This window comes from Ruditapes philippinarum, unplaced genomic scaffold (genome assembly GCF_026571515.1).
Source record: "Ruditapes philippinarum isolate M1 unplaced genomic scaffold, ASM2657151v2 ctg1409_1_1_1_1, whole genome shotgun sequence".
Taxonomy (NCBI): Eukaryota; Metazoa; Mollusca; class Bivalvia; order Venerida; family Veneridae; genus Ruditapes; species Ruditapes philippinarum.
In genome coordinates, this window is record NW_026866658.1 from 82,654 (window position 1) to 108,622 (window position 25,969).

At 32.0% G+C, this 25,969-nt stretch overlaps 2 protein-coding genes across 2 annotated transcripts; one reads left to right on the forward strand and one right to left on the reverse strand.

Moving 5' to 3' along the window:
- The first annotated feature begins 1,819 nt into the window (after window positions 1–1,819).
- On the forward strand, window positions 1,820–12,277 carry LOC132733251 (uncharacterized). Its single transcript, XM_060719856.1, has 6 exons — window positions 1,820–1,944; window positions 2,171–2,371; window positions 4,552–4,752; window positions 6,508–6,788; window positions 7,667–7,811; window positions 11,942–12,277. The coding sequence occupies exons 2-6, from the start codon at window positions 2,180–2,182 to the stop codon at window positions 12,275–12,277; spliced, it is 1,155 nt and encodes a 384-aa protein (XP_060575839.1). The 5' UTR covers window positions 1,820–1,944; window positions 2,171–2,179.
- A 4,930-nt stretch (window positions 12,278–17,207) lies between these two features.
- LOC132733254 (uncharacterized) lies at window positions 17,208–20,086 on the reverse strand. Its single transcript, XM_060719858.1, has 2 exons — window positions 19,679–20,086; window positions 17,208–18,478 (listed from the first exon to the last, which is right to left on the reverse strand). Exons 1-2 carry the CDS (start codon window positions 19,703–19,705, stop codon window positions 18,155–18,157), a joined length of 351 nt encoding a protein of 116 aa, XP_060575841.1. The 5' UTR covers window positions 19,706–20,086; the 3' UTR covers window positions 17,208–18,154.
- Window positions 20,087–25,969: the final 5,883 nt, after the last annotated feature.

Consider the following 25,969-nt stretch of genomic DNA (forward strand, 5'->3'; position numbering starts at 1 on the left):
AGAAATAAGGTATCACTAACAAGCATCCAAAATAGAGAAAAACTGAATCCCTAAAGAACGCACACAACGGCAAAACTGAAAATGTTGCAGGCTCGGTTAGATTGAGATTATTCATGGACGGTACTGGAAAGTACAAGCTACGAAAAACCTCCAAGGCGTTCGTATGGAAGTTACCGTAAACAATAACTAAAGAAATGTGTGAAGGGAAATAACTGTAACAAAATGGTAAACAATTATATATAGCATTTATCTCTTAAATCAAATAAAATCACGCACAAGGGCAGCCGAGATACTTTTGAGAAACAGCTTACTAAATCAAGACCAAATTGAGTAAAAGTTCGCATATTTAATAGTTGCAAATAAAGACTTTATATAATAAAAATGGTATCACCTTCGTCAAAACATCATTGCTTTTTATTTCTTTGATGAAAAACTACAAAGATGATTTGAGACGAAATTGCACATGCATGTAAATGACATATTCAGTTTCTGAAGACAATTTGTTTTGAACGATAGTAGGTGAAAATTACTTACTTTGTCGTTTTTGTTATATTATTACATGCATGTGCAATGGTTAAAGCGCAGGGGCACTAATGCAAGGAAAAACGGGGTAACATAATCATACGAGTTGCTCCTCTTTTCCTACTCTTCTCAACTTGCGAGATAACATTGGGTTTTTTTTTTACAAATAAACGTTCAATCAATAAGTTTACTTTATATATGTACTATCTTGTGATCCTGTCTTGCTCATGTTTAAATTCTTGTTTTGGATTTGATTTTCGTTTCTGAATTTCTCATAATAATCGAAAACAACTGTTCAATTTAGTTAAGTAATGCCATAATTTGACATACACTTCATTATTTTGATTTAAACATAGTTCATTTCGATAACAATAAGTAATGTACACAATATAGACATGAATTGTTGAAAAAGGATTTGGTCCGAAAGTTGAGCTTATAAAGGCCTTTACAATGGATATAATACGGTATGACAGTAAATGTAACTTGCTTGATATATATCTAATATTACATCCTTATTTTCTAAGTATTTTATTTTTAAGTTTTTATTGTCATTTTAATGATACAATACTTTTTATCAAATATCCTTAATGAAACTACATATTCGCCATTTTGGTAAATAACTCTTATATCTGCACATACACTCACTTTCAATTTGATGCGATTTCAAATTTCATCTCTAAATCAAGTGAGTAAATGATTTAAATTATTATTGCAAGATAATTAAACTTGAAAATAAACTTTACGGGTGTTCGTCATACATTATTCCTTATTCTAACACGACTCGCATTTTTCCCTATTGAACATAGAAGAACCGAAAGTGTGTGTTATTATGCTATAAAATCACTGTTTGACGTTCTATATTTAGACATGTGACGTAATCATAATACACGTGACGTAACCACTTAAAATGTGACGCGCTGACAATAAGTACGGAAACAAATCAGGCGCAATTTAGCTACATATCAGGTACGGCAGCATTTATTTGTTGATGTCGTGTTAGAATCGAAATAATATATCCAAATCGGTGATTTTATTGCTTGATAACATCACTGTTTGTCGTTCAGATGCGAATCATTATATCACTCGGGCTACGCCCTCGTGATATAATTCCTCGCATCAGAACTCCAAACAGTGATGTTATTGAGCAATAAAATCACAGTTTGGGATATATTATTTCTTAACTTAAGCATGGTCATAAAAAATATCAATAACAACATGATTGAATCGATTACATAGATCATTTATCACAGGTTAAACAGGTTTTCTTTTGAAATTTAATCAATATCGTGGAAAAATAATGACTTTTGCATTTAAAAACAGACTGACAAAAGAAAAGCAAAAAGTTTCGCTAACAAGGAAGTAGATTTCTGTCATAACAATAATGGATTGAGAAGTAAAATATTTACATTCTAAAGGAATAAGGTAAATATAACTTAAATATTTCAACATAGACCACGTTAGTTATATTCGTTATAGAATAGAATTAAATTCCATGATAACCGCCGTAAGAATTGAGTGATCAGTATTTAAAGAGATATGTCCTTTTTTCACATGGAAAGTAAATCAAGGTTTTTTTAATACTAATCCTGCGCATTACATTGTATTTTTATGCAGGCATACTGCAGGTTTTTATTTCTAATATAAATAGATTGACGTGATGGAGAAACAGCACAGACCAGGAACATTAAAAACAAGGTCATGCGACTTAGTTCTCGAAAAGTTTTTTGATGAGTACGTTACAGTTTGGTATAGGGAACGCTGTATATCTCCCACCGTTTATGATAAAACTAGAAGAGAGATCGATTTTTTAAAAGACAAGACACATATCAAAAAGAAGAAAAATGCAGAAGTATGGAAATCTTTTTATTTCATGTTTAATGATATTTCTTTAGTTATAAGAGTGCGCATCGATATTTTATAAAGTTGAATTTATATAAATGTTGTTTACGTGTATAGTAAGTGCCATTTGCAATGTTTAAATTACTTTCTTTGTTCATTTAACAATTTTTCACTTTTAAATGTATTCCTTGAATCTGTAATGTGAAATGGTAAAAAACGTGCATCAGCATTAATCGGTTCTTACATTAACGTTACAAGCATTTATTTTCTTTTAGTATTCTATAGACGCTATTATTATTTGTATTAGACTTTCATTTTATATGTTAATTTCATAACTGTCTGTCATATGTGTTATGTTCATGAAAAAACGATTCCCAATGTGTTCGTTAATTCTTTTTTGAAGGAGAGATTTTTTTGCCCGGCTTTAAAATATCTCCATGTTGATAAGTGTGTCATCAATAAATACGCAGGTCACGCCTTTTACTGCGCATAGAACGTAGTTAAACAGTCGATAATTATTTACTTTCTCACTAAAAGAAGTAAAATTTATGTGTTACGATTCATTTGAATTACTACAATCCTATTAGACAAAAAATAATTTCAAACACTAATATACTGTCATGCACAAAAAAATCTATCATGCTAATGAAGAAATCATGTTGTGCTACACTAAGCGTAGAAGTAATTTTCCCGACGTCATTTGGTTATTGACATGATATCAAGAACAAGTACGTCATATGGCGTGTTAGGATTCCTTTTTAATGTTTGATAGGGGAATCGTGTGAACATGTGGGGCGTTTTCAATATACATTCTTTGCACGCTTGTGAATTTGTTAATATTCTGTAATTTAATTATTCTCTCATTCCACTAAACGCATATTTAAAAATTACTGTTTATTATGTTTACAAAATAACTATTGTGTGTTTTTTTTAAATCCGCGTTATCATCAAACATTTACAACTTTTCACTTGATAAAAATGATATTTCAGTGATTTCTTTTTGTTTATTAAGTAGAATGATTTGAACACTATAAAGGATGTCGACAGTAAACTTCAAAAGCTTGATTATTTTAACAGCCGGTATTAATCTGAAGTAATATGCTCTTTCTAAATTCTGTTCGATAATGATAAGATAACATAACATAACATAACATAACATAACATAACATAACATAACATAACATAACATAACATAACATAACATAACATAACATAACATAACATATATTTTATTAGTCTTGCACATTAACAGCTACGGAAACGTATAGCGACCACCCCTATATGTTAGTTAAAACAGAATTTTTGACAATTTATTTATTACATATTATATACCTAACCAATTTTTACAAACTTACTTGATCTGAAATATGTATCTAGTAATATCTACCGCCTCTGCATGTTAGTAAAAAAAATTTTAGACAATTTATTTAACACATGATATCTATTTGACCATTATTTTAATTGTTATTTGATATTGAATATATATTTTTTACTCAATCTGCTGTTAATATTTCTGAATTAAAATTTATGTGAGATTTTTTCTGTTCATTTATATGTATTAGTTATATATATTTGAGGTGTTTTTATTATAATATAACATATTTTACAGTTTATATTTGATAATGAGGACAGAACAATCCCACGCAATATATAAAGGAAGCAATTAAATCAAGTTATGTTGTAAATCATATATAATACGTATTTTTCGTAATCTATCGTACGTTTTTTATCTTATAATGCAAGATAAACTGCTTTTAACTTTCTGACATAATGAAAAAATGATACACTTACATCTTTTTAAATATGTATTTCTTTCCTCAAATCATATTTACATATAACAAACATACTATAATACTATAAAAAATGTCATTTGATATATATCATATAGGGGTGGTCGCTATACGTTTCCGTAAACAGCACATCGACATTTACATATGATATGACACGTATTTGTAGCATGCGTAATAACTTATATCATATTTATAGAAATAGACAGAAAAACACATACATTATACATTATATGATGTAAAGGCGTATCTGTAGAACGAGATACATAATTAAGTGATCTTTATGTACAGAGGTATGTCCTTTTTTACATGGAAAATAAATCAAAGTTTTTTTTTAAATACTAATCCTGAACATCATTTTTATGCATGCACATTTGCACATTTTTATTCCTTATATTTATAGATTGACGTGATGGAGAAACAACCCAGACTAGGATCATTTCAAACAAAGTCATACGACTTAATTCTCGAAAAGTTCTTTGATGAATACATTACAGTTTGGTATAAGGAACGCTGTATATCTGCCGCCGTTTTCGATAAAGCTAGAAGAGAGATCGACTTTTTTAAAGACAAGACACATGTCAAAATGGAGAAAAATGCAAAAGTATGAAAATATTTTTATTTCACGTTTAAAGTAATGCAATAGTTATAAATGTTCGAATCGATATTTTTATGTGTTGAGTTTATATAAAAAAGTATGACCGGTCTCAGCGGTTTGGCGATTTAAAACCGTGCGAAGGAATTTACGGCCTGTGCCGTTTATGGACGAAATCACGACGAATGTTAGAATCATAGATAATTTCCAAATCGAATCAAAGACGGTAATTAGAATTTATTACATGCTTTTCGGTGGTTTATAGAAATATACCAGTAATATAAAACTGGTAATTTCACTGTTTGAAACAGTGAAATTACCACTTTGATAATTTCACTGTTTTGAATTTAAGCCCCTTACGTTGTTTCAGTAATATACCAGCGTGCACAGTACTGGGAACCAACTTAATGACGCGACGTCGTAAATGACGTCACGCTGTATTATTATTTGGCGCGCTTTCCATTCAGTATTAGGTTTAATGTCTTTTTTAAAACGTTTCTTTGCATATAATAAAAAGAAAATTTGTTTAGTTTAGTGTAAAATCGAAATATATTTCACCTTGTGAACACCAAAAGTTCATATTTCACTCGTGGCTGCGCCACTCGTGAAATATACCTTTTAGTGCTCACTCGGTGAAATATATTCCGATCTTACACTGAACTAAACAAATATCCTCTATATCATTTTGTGACAAGTTTGCATCATTCAATTCTGTCATATGCGTGCATAATACAAATACTTGCCAATAAATGTTTTAAAATTCTTGACGGTCTTTTATTTTAAATGAACAGATAGGCTTTTACATGTATTTTATGCTTTTCAGTGGATTACTGATTTATCCGTGAAAATTATATTTGATAATTTCACAGTGAAAAATAAATCATCAAAATATGATTTAACACTTTTCAATAACGAAACTACTTTTTCAAGTTTTTCCCCAAGTGATACCTCAATTTTAATTTTGCTGACAACTCTGACATTGTCAGGGCTGTTTAGAGAAACGCGAAGTAATAAAAAGAAGAAACAAAAGAATGACTAACAAAACCAAATGATATCACTCGGAATCAAAAACAATTGTTTTCCTTCCGTGAAATACATAACTTTTAAAAATGGCGGCCGCCTACATTTCACAAGGCAACGTCTAATATAAATTCGCAGTAAGTAACGGAAATAAGGTAGGATGGTGTGACTTTTTCTTCTACTAGAATTGTTTGTTTTTATTATTAAAACAAGCGATCATTCATATTTTTTCAATAAAATGAATAATATCACCGCCATTTAACGTTGATTGTCGAACTTATTTTTCAGCCCAAGACTTCTTGTATTTTATGAGAAATTCGACTAATAGAGGCTCTCAGAGGGAGAAACAGATTTTAAATATTAAAGTTAATATTAAGGAAACTTCGTATTAACTTGTTTTAAGCATAAAATAAAAAGAAAATTTGTTTGTTGTGTAAGATGTAATTTTATTTCATCTCGTGAACTTTAAAAACAGAATAATGTTTTTAAAGCCCACTCGATGAAATAAAATTTCATCTTACCCACAAAACAAACAAATATTCTCTATATCATTTGTATGTGAAAAGGTAATACGCCAAAATATTTGAACTTATTTCAAAAACTAAAAGTTATTATTTCAAACTTCATGCATTGCCATTATTTCACACTTCATGCATTGCCACATGTTATTTCAATAGTTTATGTAAAGTTATGTCCATTTTGAAATCAAAGTTTAACGGACATTAGCATTAACTCATGTTTCAGAAGACGACAGAGGATAAACCTGACAATGAAATGTTGCCAAGTAGTCTACACAGCCGGGGATATGCTGAAATGCGCCCAGAGTTAGGAAGAGACAGAGATGTGTCTGTAGACGCTGAACGTCATTTACAGAGTTTGAAACTTCAAAATAAGGAGCTTGAAGAGAAAATAAAAGGTTTGAAACAAAAGCTGCATGAGGTGAGCGTCAGTGCACAGAATAAGTTAGAGGAGAAAAATGAAGAGATTGATAGACTTAAAAAACGACTTGAAAATACAAATAAACGGTACGTGTGCTGCTCTATAAAACATTGTCTTTTTTCTTCATATTACAAATACAATAGTTATAAAACCTACTGTACAGTACAGTAAATATCCATGATACAATGTTCAAATTAGGCAATATCTCTGATGTCATGCGGGAAGAATTCATTTAAGATATTAAAAGTGCAACTCAACACCACATTTTAAGCAGTCTATCTGTAGTATGCACATCTATGTTCTTATGGCGTTTCGTATAAATGCTTTCTGGAACACGTTCGGTTGCAACAAGAGGGCGTCCCTTACAGCGACCGACCTAAGTTCAAAGGCATGGAGTTTTTAATGAAAGTAAAACTAAAATTATACTTACGCTAAGGAAGGTTGCAGCTTTAGAGGCTTCTGTGTCATTTGTAAATATGACATGTGTTATGTGCAATGTAATATGTGGCCATCGTCCTTCCCCATTTTCAGAGATTATCGCAACAACAAAAGTTCGATAACACTTACCTTTGTTTTATCTTTGTGTAAGAGGGCAAATTTCAAGATGCGTATCTTTTATGAAATTGTTGTAGATCATCCTTTAAGACTGAAAAGAAATCATGTTAACCTCAATCGTGTTGATGATGGTGTTTTGCGTCTATCTTGTTCTGTTCTAATAAAGCATCTGTCACTTCTCTCTGTGTACATTAATGAGTTTTCCATTTTTTATTTATATGCTCTTACATCTGTCTTTTGATAAACGATTTCAACTATTGTTATCGCTTTTCTCTATTTGTTATTATATCGATTAAGGTTTATATTATGTAATATACGGTTTCCTTAATTTATAACTAGTTACTGATTGATTTACGCAGCAAAAAGTTGTCATGGAATGTAAAAAACTATTATTTCTTTCTGAGTGCAGTAAAGTTAGTATTCAAAATGACCAAAGTGGTCTGGTGGACAAGTTTATTGAATTATACGACAATAATTGGACAGATGCATACGACGAGCTATTGACCCTTAAGAAGGAAGAAAAACAAATTGCAGCTCTACATTGGATAATAATGGTATAAATCATTATAAACTGAACAATTTTTTAACATTTCCAGCTTATAAATGGTATTCTTAATAATAATTTAATATTAAACAAAATATCATAAACGTGTAAGATTATGGCGGCGTATTTCTGCCAACAGTTAAACACATAATTAGTGCGTTATCTATCTGACTTACTAGTTAGTTTTCGTGTTAACATGGAAAATAACAGATGTTTATCAGACTAACTATACAATGTAGTTATTCTTTTCTGCAAGACAAATAACTAATAAGTATCTACCTTTTAAAAAACACTAAAAAGTGCCCAGAACTACAAACACTTACCAGTTAAATAATAGATAATTATCTGTTTATCTATAAAACATTTGTGTTTCTTAACTTAAGTATCAGATAATTATCTGTTTTACTAGATAAATATTCAGTCAAACTGTGTAATAATCTTTGTTTTGTGGCTTTTTCTTGCAATATGTTGACATATGCATAAGGATTATTTAATTAAACATGTTTAGGACAAACTTAATGTATGGGTTCGTTTACCCAATTCAAAAATATTTCTTTCTGATTCCTCAAACAATCTTGCATCCTCTGTCCGTTGTTGTCAGGGTTTGTGATTTTCATAATTTTTCATAAAATTGCCACCCTTTGTTTCACTCACCCACCATCCCTTATGTTTTTGTTCTTTATTTATCAACATATCTAGTATAAATTGTATATGAAAATATATTTTAACTGCCCAACTCCTACATTTTTTAAGGATTAAAGCAAAGAAACATTTCACGGGCCTGCCGAAGTACGCTGGTGCATATTGTCAGTGCATTGTTTTTTAATTATTTATGCAAAATTATGACCCTTTGTTGTTGATTTTATATGTTACATAAAGAGTTTCTTTTTTGTTGTTCTTATTGTTGTTTTCATATGTCAGTCATAAAGGAATACTCTTATGTACACAAAATTATCTGGCATTTCTAAAATGCTCTACTTTTATTGGCGGAAAAACTGGTTTTGTGACAATTCCTGTTGTTTGTACGTTTTCCATTGCCTGAATTTTCAGTAAGTGATCGTAAAAAAAAATTTACATTTTACAAATTTTTTTCATCGATCTTCGATATTTACTTTTGAAATTACCTTTCCAGAATATTCATTTACATTATGCAAGGAAAAGATTGCAGAACAGATCGAAACGTTGAAAATTATGAAATCAGGTAATTTAAAAATCAGTTATTAAAAAGCGTTACATTCTCATTTATACAATAGTCGAAATGATTTTTGTCTTAAAATCATTTTGAATGACTTAGAAAATTTTATAAAACTATTTCATTCTACAGTCAAACCCTGAAAAATACTTATTTTACAATTGCGTAAACAAACATTTTCAGGCTTGAAGGGAACAAACTAAAGATGAAATCCGTTTAAAAAATTACAGAAGCCTAGATGGGATTAAGAATGCAACTGTCGACTGAAATAAGTCAAAGACATTGCACAGGTATTTGAAATTTCTAAGAAAAATAACACTGCTTAAAATTCATTAAAGTTAATTTCAAACTTTAATCTGTATGTTATTTTTGTATGTTTACTTAATTTATATGATGCTTACTACGGAACAGTAATTCTTCGACTTGAATAAGTTTCGCCTTACTTTGCTTAAGGTGACAACGGAGTCAATTATCACTGAAAATACCTAAAATGAGATTTTTTGCTTAGTATATTTATCAACCTTTTCTGAACACATTCGTGATTTAATTTTGGAAGCAGTTAGTCCAAAACATGTGTTTTTAAACGTTTTAAAACGGCACCTGTACCATTTTTATCTGCTATTCGCGTAACCTGTCAATTATCGATAACGCTCCGCCCCCTGTTGAGGCATCAATGAGGGAAATCGGTAGTTCCATATATGCGTGAATTACCGGTCAATACTGGTCCATACTACTCGTAATTCATGTATCGTACAAATACCGTACATGTTTTACGAAAATCTCAAAATTATATCGTCTACCTTTTATTAAGCCTTTTTTTATAGAATAAGAAATTGTCGGCCAATGTACGTAACATAATGAATTGTATGAAACATAAATAATTAAGCATAGCGGCAAATCGCACGACCACGGGGTTGATTAAAAATATAGTTGCTAAAATATCCATAATGTGTGAAAATAATTTGTCTGTCCCGTTAATCTGATAGATATTACATTGAGTTTATGGACTTTTGTACGGGTTCAAGGGCTTGCTTTACATTCAACCTCGTTTTCTAACAATGTCAAGTAAAACAACAACAAAAACAGACAACATTTTTTTATGTGAACGACTTGTGGTAAGGTGTCCCTGACAAATTTCTAAACCATTTTAGGTTGTCTAAGGATGATTATTTCTCTATGAATCAATACAAAAAGATAATAAAATATATTATCAGTGAATGCTTTGAATAAATTGTTTGCTAGTAAATCGGACACAGTACTAATAAACCTGGGACAAAGTATGGAATTTTATTGTATATCCCAGTAGAAACTGGATCTCTATGCCGTGCATAGATGATTTTCATGATAATAGAAGTCAAGAAGGTCAGATCATAATGATCGAGTGATACCTTTTATTTCTATTAAAATATGTGAAGCATTTATATCAATTTGGAGGAAAAAATATATAATATCCCGTTCTTATTTGTACATCTACCATGGACTTTAAAAGACTGTCAGAAGCTCAGTTTTTTATGATATTTTAATTTATATTTTAACGGAATTTCATACACGAATACACAGGCAAAGTGACACTGGTATAATATAATAATAATGCTGATGATAATAATAATAAACTTCAAAAGTGAAACAATTAAATACCCCGCTAGCGGTGCGCAAATACTTTCCATTTCCCCCCACCGAGTGCCTCAAATTTTACCGAAAGTCACGTGACATGTGCGACCGATACCAGACTGACGGTAAATCACGTTAAGATTTGAAGAAATTTCTGTTAGAAACTGATATTAATCAGCAACTTTTTAATTGGTCAGATGTCACTGGGTCATAAAATGTTGTTAGAGTATGTTACCGCAACCTGTGGCCCTCTCTGGTGCGATATTTGTGTATTATGCAATTATTTAGCGTGAAACGTAGGGGTCCGAGAGAGAACAGCCGATTTATGACACTTCGTTTGATGCAGGTCGGACTAACTTTGAATCGGCATAACTTTTTTAATTATTAAGTAATTAACATGCGGTTTAAAGCACATGAAAGGGAATTCATTTACGGAGGGAACCGTGTCAGGGATTTTTGTTTGCGCAATCAGCGACTTAATTATCATTAATTACGTAATATGTATGTTGAAAAAAGTCGCATAAAATGTTTGACGTTACGTAATTTTTTTTGAGAAAAGATAGAAAAAATTTGAGACAAGTTCCCCAGATATTATAAGTATGTTTATTTTCCAAAAGTTTGATGACAAAAAAATAAAAAATGACTTTGATATGACGATTTAAAATTTTAGGATTTTTATTAAAAATCAATCATTTACAAAGGCATTTTTTTCAAATATGTTATTTTTTATGATGATCAACGAAATTTAATGCACAAAGATTAAATAAATAACAATTATTACTAAAATAAGTTGGTTTAAATGACATTTATGTGAGTACCTCGGAAATTGTCTGTTGTCACCTTAACAAGCTACTTTTCTGATAACAATTATGTGAATTCCTTTTAATTTACCAGTTAAAGGTTTATTATGCACCAGAACTGCTTTTATTTCTCATCAGCCGTTTTGGGGGAGGGGGGTGTAGGTTTGTAGTTTTCAAACAAGTTACTCATTAGTCAATTACCTGAAACATCTCTTTCGATTGATGCTTTTTAGTAATTAGTACCGTTACAGTGATTTCGTATTTTGTATGGGAGTAAAAATAATAGTTGGCTTATATTTTTGGTACCTTTATGAGAATTAATTTCGTATTTCAAAGCATTACTTTCGTCAGGTAACAAGCATCTAACGTGTTCTAATGCTGTAAAACTCATGTTTGCCCTTTCATAATGACTGAAAGAAAAAAATGTTTCGTAGGCATAATCTGCCTTCAATGTGGTAAATAGAAAAGCGTGATGAACTAATATTTACTCTATAAATATATAGAAAATACAATACCCTCTGTATTTCCATACTGTAGGACTTTTCAACCCGTTCACTACAAGGTCTACATAGTATGTATGGCATCAAACTTGGTGGAGAAAACTCAGCCGTGCGACGGTATGCTGTTAAATGTGCCGAGATAAGCTGGCTGCTACTAGTTTACATTCAAAACGTTTCGGTCTCTCAAGACGAAGTGGATGTTCCATTTGATGAAAATATTTACAAAACATACACAAGAAAGGTCGCTGATTTTAAACAGCCATCAGTAGAATTTTGTGTATGGCCTGCGTTATTTCAAGACTCTAATATTCTGACAAAAGGTATTGCAGAACCAACAGGAGATAAAAGAAAGCCGTTGTATTTGCAAAGATAACTTGACCAAGAGTTTGAAACTGAATATCACCACAAGACATAGATAACTTTATTATTTGATATCACGAGTAAAATTTATCTTATTTTCAATTTTACTTTATCATTAAACGCGACATACATATCTTGCAAATCTTACAACATCATGTGTCATGAATTTCTCTATTAAACAACCAATGGAGAGTAAACATTCTCGATGTTAATCAATTTACATGTATAACCTTTTATATTTAGTATAGGAAATAGCATTTCTTCTTTCTTTTAATTTTTCTTATTAGATGTCTTTCATTTTTTCACAGGATCTTTAACGCACCCTTGATGACACATAACATTTGTACATGTGTAAATATTGTATAATACAAATTTTGCCTCTTAAAGTAATACAACACACTTTTAAAAGTGAGTATATGATAACTTGGAATGAAACTGAACCTTGATCTTTGCGTTGTTCAGAGAATTACTTTAAATGTTTAAATATACAGCTTAAAAAAAGATACTACAAAGGGATGAGGAACATCGAGGGCCCTTCCTCGAGAAGCTGAATAATACATCGCTTGATTTGTGTCCATGATGTTTGAAGTGTACTCTATATATTGTTAACATATGAAGCACTTTTTATCAGATATGGTATCTAGCAAAATTATGTATAAAATAAAGTTATGTAAATATCAAATATTTACTACGTCATTAAAATACAATATCAATTATTGCATGTGTTAGTGAACATACTTTTATTCATAGAAAAGGGAATTCTTAATCACTGTTTTCATGGCGTGTTTATTTTGGATAAAAGATATTAAAAAGTAAATGTTTTCACAACATTTTAATAAGAACATAACCTTTTTACCATTACATGTATTTCTTTTTTTCCTTCTTTGAACATATTATCCTTCACAATTTCTCTCTCACATTTGCTAGAACCCCATTTTGTTCTTCTTACAAAATCATTCATTAGTGTTAGGGTATATGTCATTAGTGACACTATGCTCATTTTATTGCTGAGATAAGCTAGTTGTATAATTCAAAAGATTGGCTATTTTGAGGGTGATTGAACAATAATTGATAGTTAAAAATGTAAATGAACTCGTTTGTAATCAACCGTGTGTCATATTTAAAACCAAACAAAACAAAAAAAATCCATATCACCAAAAGTGCATTGATAAATTTTATATAATTCAATGATATATTTAGCTTTTTAAATTTAATTCAATGACGAACTAGTATTTGTATGTTTTTTTTTTGTTCTTTATTGAATATGAATATATACACTTTAGTGTACAGCCGAGATAAATGATCTGCAAAGATAATCAGGTTACAAATCTGCAATGTCGTTAATGTTAATTGTATTAGATTAGGTGTTGTCAAAATGTCACATTTGATATAAAATGCAGTGGTGAACGGAGTGGGAATGACAATATTATATTATACACCAAAAGCTGTTATTTAGGCTAGGAAACATTTCCGAAAGTATTAAAATGAATTTAGTTAATAAATTTTCTAAAATCCAAGGGAGATAAGAGCAGCTTAATTGACACAAGATGTATAAATCATAATCTGTGTTTATGATAGAATATCTTTCATGAACCGGTAAACATAAATCATGAATGAAATAATAAAATTAAACTAAGAAGTATCCTACAAACTATCATGATTGTGTTTAAGGAACTCGATATCAAATCAGCCGATAAGATATTCACGCACCTGATGTGCGCGAATATAATAAACATAAACAACATGCCATATTTTGCTATCTATTTACGCATGCTTCATTGAAATGGACCGACTTGTGGTGGTGGTGGTGGTCATTGTCATTCCGGATCATGACAGTAAGCCACATTGAATCAATCTAAGCTCAGTTCAGCCACCACATCGTTTCTTGGCAGGCTGTCGTGCAGTTAACCAGTACTAGTTTTCGCTTTCGCGAGGAACTAATAACTTCTTACATGCCAGAGCAGAGGTACAGTGCGAATGATCAATTACAACGAAATTGACCTGAACCGTCAGGGAATACCGTGTCGCATTATTCACAGTCCAAAGATCTACCTGTTGGAGCGGCCGTTTTCTGTCTTATTGGTAATAAATAAACTCAAAGTGATAGAAATATCAATATAACATTAGCATATATGGTGGGAATGTTTCACATATTTACGTCTTCGCAAAATTACTAATAAGTTTCTTAATATACAAGACATATGTACATTTTTGGTATTCTTTCCTTATTATGTACTTGTTTGGAATTTTGCCATGCCTCTTTTTTTAAAGAGCACACTGAGCAACATAAATGAATAAGAAATTTTATTTCTTTTGAGAGAGCTAATATGTGTTTAAAATGTTTAATAATTGATTTAAAACAGGTGTCTGTCACATCATAAAAATACTGATTATGAAATATTTTGCAATAAAGGTAACAAAATGTAAATATCCATACAAACTGCTAAATAGAATAGGTAAAGCTGTTTTAGCTGCCAAAACGCAAAATGCAAAAAGCAGTAAAAAAAGGCCTTTAAAAGATGGTTCAGTTGTAAGGCTATTATTAACATTTTGGACACCAAAAGTAAAAGTTGTTTGAAAAAGATATAGTTGCACTGAATAGAACTCTAACCACAAATAAGTAATTTGCAAACACTTTCTTGACCACATTGTTTAATGCCCACCCGGTTAAAGCCGTTGTCGCATTTTGCATTTGTGTGCTCTTAAAAGCGTTTTTGTTACCTGATAAGATCATATGTTCATGTCATTTAACCCTGTGGTCCAATAGCGGTAGATTAATAATTGTTCTTCAAAGTAAGTAGCACCATTACAATACATGACATTCGGACGGCAAATCAGGATTTTTGTCTGTCATAATTGCATCTAGCCATCATTTTATACAGGTGTGTGTTCTATAGATTATATAAGATCTTCTTCTAAAAATGGTTTGTCCAAACAAAGTCAACCAAACTTAGCGGGATAAAGTTGTTCAAAGAATTTGATTCCATGCATTAATCTAGTTGTCATGGCAACAAAAATAAATTATAGGAAAAAAATAAAAAGATCTTCTTCTAAAGACCACAAGGCCTAGAGCTAAAATATTTTGCATAAGACATTGTACATTGGACCTCTACCAAGATTTTTCAAACTATAGCCCTGGGGAAAAAATTGGCCCCGCCCAGGGTTCAATGATTTTCATTATGATCATATACTAAAACTTGTTTTCCTTTTATGTAAAGAGTAAAAAAATCTCTCTTCTGAATTGACAATGGTTAGATGTTAGATAATTTGCATGAAACATTGTGTGGTTGACCTTTACCAAAATTGCCCCGGGGTCAAAATTTGACCCGCCTAGGAGGATCATTGATTTTCATTTATGTACATATAGTAACAACTTTAAATATCTTCTTGTCTGAAGGAAAACAACTCATATTGGAATTTTTTTATACATGTGCACATGATATGTAATTTTTCTCTAAAAAGATTTGAGTCTTAAGGTCATGACCTCTAGCAAGAGAAATGTTTGCTTTTCAGAGATATTTATGAAATGATTAGAGGTCATGAACTATAGCAAGCTTTGCAGGGATATTTAGGAAATAATATGAGCACATTATAGGATATAATGATTCACGCCATGTATATAGTGATGATTTTAAATCGTAAATGATTTTTTTATGTTATGTTTTTAGAAATTGGTAATGCTTAATAGAAAAAAATAGTATTTAAGAAATATAAATGTAACTCCATTTCATAGCGTAATACAGTTATGTAACACAGTAAATACCTAATTGTTGTTAAGTAAAAACTATTTTATTTTTGAATCAATTCTTGCTTTATGGCCTTTGTATCTTAACATTAGACACAAGTGCACATTGCCTTTTATTTGACATGCTGCAATATGACCTTCCCTAGGCACTACAGCAGTATGGTAGAGTTCAATTGCATAGAAAAAAAACTACTTCTGCTATATTAATGCTGTGTCATAGCAATTTTTTCACAAATGCAAAAATGCAATCTTGTTTCATTTTAGTTCATCGTTCTTGGATTCTTTCATTATGTAAATGAATAAGCTCTCCAATATATATATATTTATTTATTTCAGACCATAATATTTAAATAACAGTGGTTCCATAACTAATCCTTTAAATGGTTATATATTGTTTTTCTTTTCTTCTCTTTTTATAGTGTCACACAATTTTCTCAGAAACAGTTCTTGTTTTAAAAGAATGACATTATGTATATTTTAGTTGTTTCCCTTTTGTTATGTAAGGAAATGTGTGATATTCTTGATATACTTAAATATCTCTTCAAGAGTTGTTTCCCTTGCACTGTATCCAAAATTATTCCTTACAAAAATAATAGAAAGAAACCACATGCAAAGTTGATGGGTAGTTAATAAACTCAAATTCTAAGGAAAGAACACTTTAAATTTAATGTAAGATATTGTAAAGTGATAAAAAGTATGTATTGTCCATTCCTTTGCATGTCTTTATCATTTGTAGCAAATAGGAAATTGAAATGACAAGTATACTAGTACTTGAACTACAGTTTATAGTATCATTAAAGGGTAAGAACTAATGAAGAGATATTTGATGGATCTTATCTTATCTTGAACATTCGTGTGTTGTACTTTGATTCGAAAAAAGTCACTTGATATTTCCTCATTTTGTATTAAAATTTTGTAAGAAAAATTAACTTAGTAGCATGCAGTTATAATGGTATTTAAAGATTTATCTATTGGTATTGTGCTTAAGTTGTATACATTGTTTTCTTAACACTTGATACAGTGACTTAACTGGGAAAACGGATGAAAGTGTTTATATTTGTGCTGTTAATTTTGTTTTATATTCGGTCAAGAGACTGTACTGAGAAAAAGTGATGGTTTGTGTTAACTGGCAATGTTTAAAGCTATTAAATAAAAAATAAACCAAAATAATACTAATTATTATAATTTATTTCTTTTAATATAACATCACACAACATGATATATACTACAAGGAGGAAAAATATTATGATTAAACATATGCTTATGAATCATAATGAGAGGCCTTGCAATTTTAAATTTTCAGATTGGTATCATGTGCTTAAAGGATGTATGCATTACTTTATTATTTCTCGATCTGTGAACACACCGTGAAATATCTCGGCATGAAACCTTGTTAGGATCTTTTTATACAATATATGTCAATATTGTCACCTCCCTGGGGACCATTCGATTTATAAAGACTTATTTAGGAAAATAGTGCAGTCTATTGTATGAAACAAAAGTACAAAGAGAATAGATATTCGGCATCTGGTAATGTCTTGTTGACCTCAACAAGACTACCAAAGCATGTCACTAGGGTCAATATTTGCAACACCTTAGATGTTTGTTATGTAGCATCAATTTAAAGTCTTCTACAAAGTTATATTAACGATGACCCCGAGGTCAAAATTTGCCTTGCCCTGCGGTTCAAATGCCTTATGAAGACTGATGTACAACAAAATAAGGGAAGAGTAAAAAATGCACCCAATTGTATTGAGTATTGAGTACAAAAATAATTAAGATAAAACATATTTCGGTCAAGTGAATAACTATCTTCCCCTAATTAAAAGACAAGTTTTGATTAATTACTCAAACACATTTTCATTTGGGTGTGTATTGCCCCGCGTTATTTCTATAAAGTACATTTTTCTGTATTTGTTTGAACAAGAAACATCTAACCAACAAGAAACAATATAATATTGCTTTTGCTGACTATTTAAATTCCTGCTATTTTTTCTTGCAAGTAATTGAACTCCAGGTCAATCGAAAAATGAAATGACCGAATGATAAATATACACACAGCAATCCAAAGGAAATACCTCACGTATTATACATACTATTTAACAATGACTGTGATTTCACAGTTATATGTACGTGTGTGCAAGTTTATTGCTTTGATTTTCCTTCTCCTGGCTGGGCAACTCCTTTAGCGACTAAACTCCCTCCAAGATGAAGGCGAAGAGCTGGCCATATGGCTAATTTTAAAACTGGGTTTTTCAAATCCTTCATGGACCTGGTGTAAGGTTTATAGATGTTAAAGTCGTATGGGTTGCCAATTTTATCTTCGGATAAAGCCATTGGCGGATCACATACAGCCATCAACCAACATAGTTCAACACATTTCGCCGCATAAATGCGCAACGTTTTGTCGATTGCGTTTGGTTTAATCCCAAACCCGCTGACATACTGCCCAAGTGTCGGGGTGAATTGCTTAAATAAAAAAAATATATAGCACATGATTAAACATGGGCAAAAGCAAGAAGTGTCCTGGTGAATTGCTTAAAGTAAAATATATAGCTGATGACTGAACATGAGTAGAAGCAAGAAGACTTACAAAAAAACATGATTTAATCCATACAGGATTCTTAACAATGACATCATTATCTAAGAGATATTTTTTTAAATCGGCACCCCTCTAAATTTGTGTTGTGAAAACTCAAAGTTGTTCTAGTGAATAGAATTGTTGTACAATGTGATTTTACTTAAGGTAGACCTCTCTAATGCATTACCTGTACTTTGTAGGGTATTCAAATAGGCTAGAATAATTTGTGAATTGCATTGAAACTGAGGGGCGTGAATTCAAACCCCAGAAGGGGCAAGTTCTTTTTCTTTCTTTTTAACATTATCTATATATCTTCAAAGTTTAATCAATTTAAAACTACACGGTAAAATTATTTTATATTTTGCAAGATCAACCAATGTATTTTTAAGAAAACTTAGACAAACTGTGGGGAAAATCCCTTATTGTGATAAATTTTAGGGATATTTTTAATAAGTTTTTTTATATAGGGAAATGGTCAAATAAGTGTTTAAAGTGGCGTAGGGTAACATTTATACATATTAAAATCATTTCATTTAGAAATAATAATTAAACTCGTGTAATTTGTCACCTGAATGTTATCATTTTTTCTTAACAATGGGCAATAGGAAAACATTCATAATGATGATATAATGCATTATTTAGAGTTTCCTCATTTCCAAAAAAGGTCATTCTAATATCAAATTCTTAGAACAGTCAAATGTCCATAACTCAAAAACCACATGGTAAATGTTATTTAAATTTTGCATACAGGTGACCTATATGGCATAAAACAGTCCTATGTTGTCAAATTTACAGTGTTTCTAGTGCCAATTAGGAGTGGTCTACCCTAAAATACATATTTTTAGTAGAAATATCCCTAAATTGCCAAAGAAAACAGCATCTTGAATAACTCTGCAGTTAACGGGGTAAACAATGTAGTTGTAGTGTTGTGTAATTTGAATAGAAATATGAATAGACATATACTCTTTAAGAGAGAAAAAGTCATATTCATGCAATAGCAGTCTGAATAATTTAAAAGCATTTAAGAAATACACCAACTGATTTTTTCTTAAGATTTTAAGATGCAAAGTAATGAAAATAAGATATACTTGGGCTATATTTCCGGCTGTTTCCATCGCTAGTTCCTTTCTAACATTTTTCAATGTATCCTGAATGTTCGTAAAACGGACAGTTTTGTTACCCACTTGCGGACTTTGAGACTCATTATCAGGCCTATCATCCTGAAAGTAAAGAATTGTATTTCTTAATACTTTATGAAGGTTAGTGGTCACAGCGGTTGACTTTACCACTAGTATAAAGTGAAATTAGCCTAGATGTCCAAACCTGCTGACTAGAGATTTATTTGCTGCTCACTGCCAGTTTTTCTCTTCATTAAATCAAATAAGCTCATGTTAATAATATAAATGTTGACTTAAAAATCAAAGGAGCAAAAGTACATTACACAAATTGGCCATTACTATATATCAAAAGACAATGATTATACTAAACTATCTAAATAGAAAGAAACTATTCCAAGTCGTTTTAAATGATGTGTTAAAAACTTAAAATAACCTCTGTTGATTCCTGTTCCAAGCCTAGGAGGGTCGTCCGAACAGTCATCGTCTGCTCATTGAATTTTTTATCACAGAAATTAAAGGCCTTCTGAAAATGGTAAAAGTACAGCATAAATATTGTTGACATATTGAAATATTGGAGTAATCGAGGTAAGTTAAAGTAAAGAGTCTATGTCCATGTTGTACGATATGATATCTTCTTGTACCTGGGTGAATGAAAGATATTTTCTGTTCTATGCCAGGCGTCTTCAACATTGAGGTTGTTTACACTCTAGCAGTCACAGTTTTGTTTGGAGCATAATCAAACTTTGTCCGAATGTTTCTCTCAATGTTATACAGGGCAAGTTAGAATTGAGGTCGTCTCGGGTTAAAAGGTAGTCACATGAGCTAACAATAGAAAAATATTGTTAACAGTCTAGTGGCTAATGTTTTAATCTAAATATCATGGAAATTAGTCAAGTAGGTTATTTTTATGATTTCTAAGTCAAGTTTGAATATGGGTCACCTGGGGTTAAAACCTAGGCCATACAGCCCACATTTAAAAATACCTTGTGAACACTCAAGGGACTAGTGTTCCAGTCCAAATATCCTGAAAATTGGTCAGGAAGATTGTTTTAATCATTTCTAGTGGGCCACTTTGGATTAAAACTAGGTCAGATAGCCCAAATATTGAAAAACTATGTTAACACTTTAGAGGCTACTGTTTTGATCCAAATATCCTGCAGTCAGAAATGTGGCTTTGATCATTTCTAAGTCAGATTTGAATATGGGTCACTTGGAATCAAAATATAGGTCACATAGCCCAAATATGGAAAAACCTTGTTAACACTCTAGAGGTTACTGTTTTTATCAAATATTCTGCAAATTTGTCAGAAAGGGAATCTATATGATTTCTAGGTCAACCTTATGTATTGGTCACCTGAGGTCAAAAACTAGGTCACACTGCCCGAATATGGAAAACCCTTATTAACACTCTAGAGGCTACTGCTTTAATTTAAATATCCTTGGAATTGATCAGAAAAGTTGTTTTGGTGATTCCTAGATCAAGTTCGAATAAGGGGCACTGAGGTTTAAAAACAAGGCCAGACAGCCCAAATATTGAAAAACATTGTTAACACTTTAGATGCTACTGTTTTGATATAAGTTTTTGGAAATTGGTCACAAAGATTGTTGTGATAATTTCAAGGTCAAGTTTGAATATCGGTCACCATCGGTCAAAAACTAGGTTACCCAGCCCAAATATTGGAAAACCTTATTTACACTCCAAGGGCTTTGCAACTTGGTCAGACAAGTTGTTTTGTTGATTTCTAGGTTAAGTTCAAATATGGGTCAAGTGGAGTTAAAAAAATTAAAACACACAACCTAAATATGGAAGAAAAAAACCTTGTTAACACTCCAATGGCTACTTTTTTATCCTAATATCCTGGAAATATGAAGGCTGTTAGATATGTATCCGGAAAGGTTTCTTAATTTTTTCATTTACAAACATATCTACATAAAATATTCAACACTCTTACTTTGGCGATTTATGCGTATGATCCTGTTGAAAAAGTCACCATTTGCATTAATTCACATTCTACAGTATCTATTGTAGCGTAGGGCTACGTTGAGCGGGGAAAATTACTTCTGTATTGAATACAGCGTCAGGAAAATCGGTCACACGCCTCTAAAAATCACACATTTTTCTCCGTTACAGGATACACACTTATCCCATCTATGAATCCGCTTGTCAAAGCAGGACTTTAACCGATCTTGGGGAATTTTACCTGCCGGTACCGCATGGCTCAGAATCACGCCTCTGGCATCCAGGAAAACGAACATGAGTCTCCTTGCTAAGCGGTTCACCAAGGTCTTTACTGGGGAAGGACAGTCTGGATATTTCCACCCGCACGAATCTTGCTTATTTTCAAGGTAAAAACACTAATCCATGTTTCGTCCGCTGTGATAATTGAGCTCATGAAACGTTTGCCATGGATACGATACTGTCTGGGAAATGACTTGGCATCTGCTACTCTTTGCAGTTTCTGTTCTAGTGTCAAAATACGAGGGATTCAGCGAGCACATACCTTGGACATGCCGACCTCTTTAGTAACAACTGAATGAACTGAAAATGTCTTAGGCCCGACCTTAGCAGCACTGTCTCGCACTTTTAGCCTTCTATCACTCCGGAACAGTTTTCTAATTTCTGTTGTTTTCACCGACGTGGTGTTGGGTCGTCAAGATATTTGGCGGTCGGCGTAGAATCGTTTTTAAATATGATGTACCAATCATATATGCTTGATTTCTTCATATATCTTTTGCATAAGATATTCATTATCACAGAGATCGTCTCTGATTTTTTTCCCATTGGCACGCAAAACTATAATACTGCTGCTCTAGCGTCATAATTGCATTAACAGTAAAGCGATGCGTTCTGTTGTTTACGGAAATGACGTCATATTACAGCCAATGACATTACGATTGTCAAGATAAAAGTTCGCAAAAACGTCACTTCGGTCAACTTTTGAAGTCTGAAATACAACTTTTGATCTCTTTAGAAACAGTTAAATTTGTGATCGTTTACCCAATTTAACGACGAAGTTGCAACAATCGACATCACCTGACGTTGCCATAGTGACTGTAGGTAACACATAAGTATAAATATTTTACTTTTATCTGCCGGGTCATAAGCATAATTCTCGAACGTATCAGTGTTGAATATTTCATCACGATTAGTGCACAAATGAAAATAAAAAAGAAACCTTTCCGGATACTTTTCTAACAGCCGTCGTAGGTCAGAAAGATTGATATAATGATTTCTAGGTCGAGTTTGAAAATGGGTCACCTGGGGTCAAAAACTTTGTCATACAGCCAAATTATGGAATAACCTTGTTAGATTGTAGAGGTTACTCTTTTTTATTTAAATATCTTAGAAATTGGTTAAAAAAATTGTTTTGATGGTATCTAGGTCAAGTTAAAATATGGGCCATCTGTGTTCCAGAACTAATACACACAGCGCAAAAATAGAACAAGAGGGCCATGATGGCCCTAGATCGCTCCCCTTACCCATCAATCACATTCACACCATGTTTTAGACAGGCAGCCGGACCACGTTTGATGACAATTTAGTCAAAAATGTGACCTCTAGTGTGTTAACAAGGTTATCCGTAGGTGTGACCTAGCTTTTGACCCCAGGTGATCAATATTCAAACTTGACCTAGAAATCACCAAAACAAACTTGCAGAAAAATTTCCAGGATATTTGGATAACAACAATAGCCACTAGAGAGTTCACAAGATTTTCTATTTTTAGCTCCTGTGACCTACTTTTTCATCAGAAATACCCATAGTCAAACTCCTCCAAACAATTAACTAGACAACCATCCTGACCAACCAGTGTGACCTTGTTTTTGACCCCAGGTGATACATAATCAAACTTGACCTAAAAATCATCATAACAAACTTCCTGATCAATTTCAAGAATATTTGGATCAAAACTGCAGCCACTAGAGTGCTAACAAGATTTTTCTATTTTAGCCCCTGTGACCTAGTTTTTCACAGGAGATGATCCATATTTGAACTTGACCTAGAAATCATCAAAACATCCTTTCTGACACATTTCCAGAATATTTGGATCAAAACTGATTTTGGGATCAAAAGGTCAAATGTCAAGGTCACTATAACCTTAAAACTGAAAATGGTTTCCGGAGCTTAACTTAAGTTCCAATTGACCCACAGTATTCAAACTTCATACGATGATTGTCCATATTGGGTAGAAGACTCCTATTGATTTTGAGGTAACAAGGTCAAAGGTCAAGTTCACTATTATCCTCACACTGAAAATGGTTTCCGGAGCATAACTTAAGTTCTATTTGGCCCACAGTATTTTAACTTCATAGGATGATTGCCCATCTTAGGTAGAAGGACCCTTTTGATTTTGAAGTCACAAGATCAAAGGTCAATGTCACTATTACCCGAACACTGAAAATGGTTTCTGGAGCATAACTTAAGTTCTATTTGGCTCACAGTATTTAAACTTTATAGGATGATTGTCCATATTGGGTAAAATACCCCTATTGACTTTGGGGTAACAAGATCAAAGGTCAAGGTCACTATTACCTTAACACTGAAAATGGTTTCTGGAGCATAACTTAAGTTCTTAAGTATTAATCAACCTACAGCTGTAAAATTTTATAGGATGAGCAGCCATGTCCAATACATGACGCCTATTGATTTTAGGGTCATAAGGTCAAAGGTCAGGGTTTCAATGATCTTTACACTGAAAGTTGTGGTTTCTGGAGCATAACTACAATTTGATGGTGGTGCTTTGAAAACAGCAACTGTACATATATAGGTTCTTCAGCTATGAAGGAGGATTTTGAATTTTTAATTCCCATGTCTTACAAATGTTTCATCCTTACTAACAAAAGAAAAAACACTTTCGGGCATATAATGCTCCGCCTAGCAGTGCTCTTGTTTAGCTCCTGTGACCTATTTTTTTAACTCGAGATGACTCATATTCGAACTTGACCTGTATTTCATTAAGACAAACATTCTGACAAATTTTGATGATCCAATCAAAACTGTGACTGCTAGAGTGTTAAAATTCCAATTGTTGACGACGCACGAAGATGGACGCGGACATAGCCCCATCACTATACCTCAACTTGACCACTTCGTGGTCAGGTGAGCTAAAAACGATATGAACACACTACGGTCCACTGTTTTGATACAGTTTTCCTGGAAATTGATGTGAAAGCGTATATGATGAGTTGAAGGTCAAATTCGAAAATTGGTAACCTGGGGTCAGTCACAAAGTCCCAATATGGAAAAATCCTGTTTACACTCTAGGGGATACTGTTCCAGTTCAAATATCATGGAAATTGGGATTAAGCCTTCATAATCAGGTGAGAGATATAAAGGCCATCATGGCCCTCTTGCTAAAAGCTTAAAAGCAATAAATTGATGTTGGAGCCCTCTTGTGTTAAAGTTATCTGAAACATCTTTAAATATTATACATTATGCAGTTGGGAAGGCAAACAATAACACTATTGATACCTACTGCGATCACATTATAATATAAAAATGTTTTTAATTTGGTCCTACTTTTAAATAGTTCATCTTTGAAAAAGGATAAATAAATGAAACAATAAAACCATGCAAAAAATTTCATTTTCACCCCGCCACGTGCCCTTAGTGCTTTATGTACTTAAATTATTATCGTCACATGAATTCAAGCAGTTAACTAGAAAAAAAAACTACATACGTCTCTTTCTGTTGTCATTGAATAATAGTATATGGAATTATGCCATCTTTTATAATAAATTTCAAAATTTTCATAATTTTATATGGCGACTAAAGCACAATAGATGAACATGACAGATAAGATTTCTTACCGTCACTATTCCATGAAGAATTCCAACTTTTTTGTCTTCGTCCATTCTAGAGATATTCTCATAAGCATCTGACCATTCATTGTCATAAACTTCAGAAAACATTTTGCCTATTTCTGTTGGTCTATAGCGGTCACTTAACTCGGCTAGATCGGGGTTTCCTTGTCGCCTTTCGTCCCCAGAGAGATTGCTTAATCTGTTGTGAGATTAGAAATTTTCATAAATGAACAATTCCGTTCATGATTTCGACAAATATCTAGCAAAGTTAATCATGACATATTTTTTTCTATTGTTCAAAATTTCTTACCAGATAACAAATAACAAATTACTATCAAAACTTTTATACATATACATTTTTGAAAGTAATATTATGTGTAAAATGCTTTACTGATCAGATCATATTTTCAAAAAAAAAATCATGACTCTAAACATAAACATATAAAATAATTCATTTG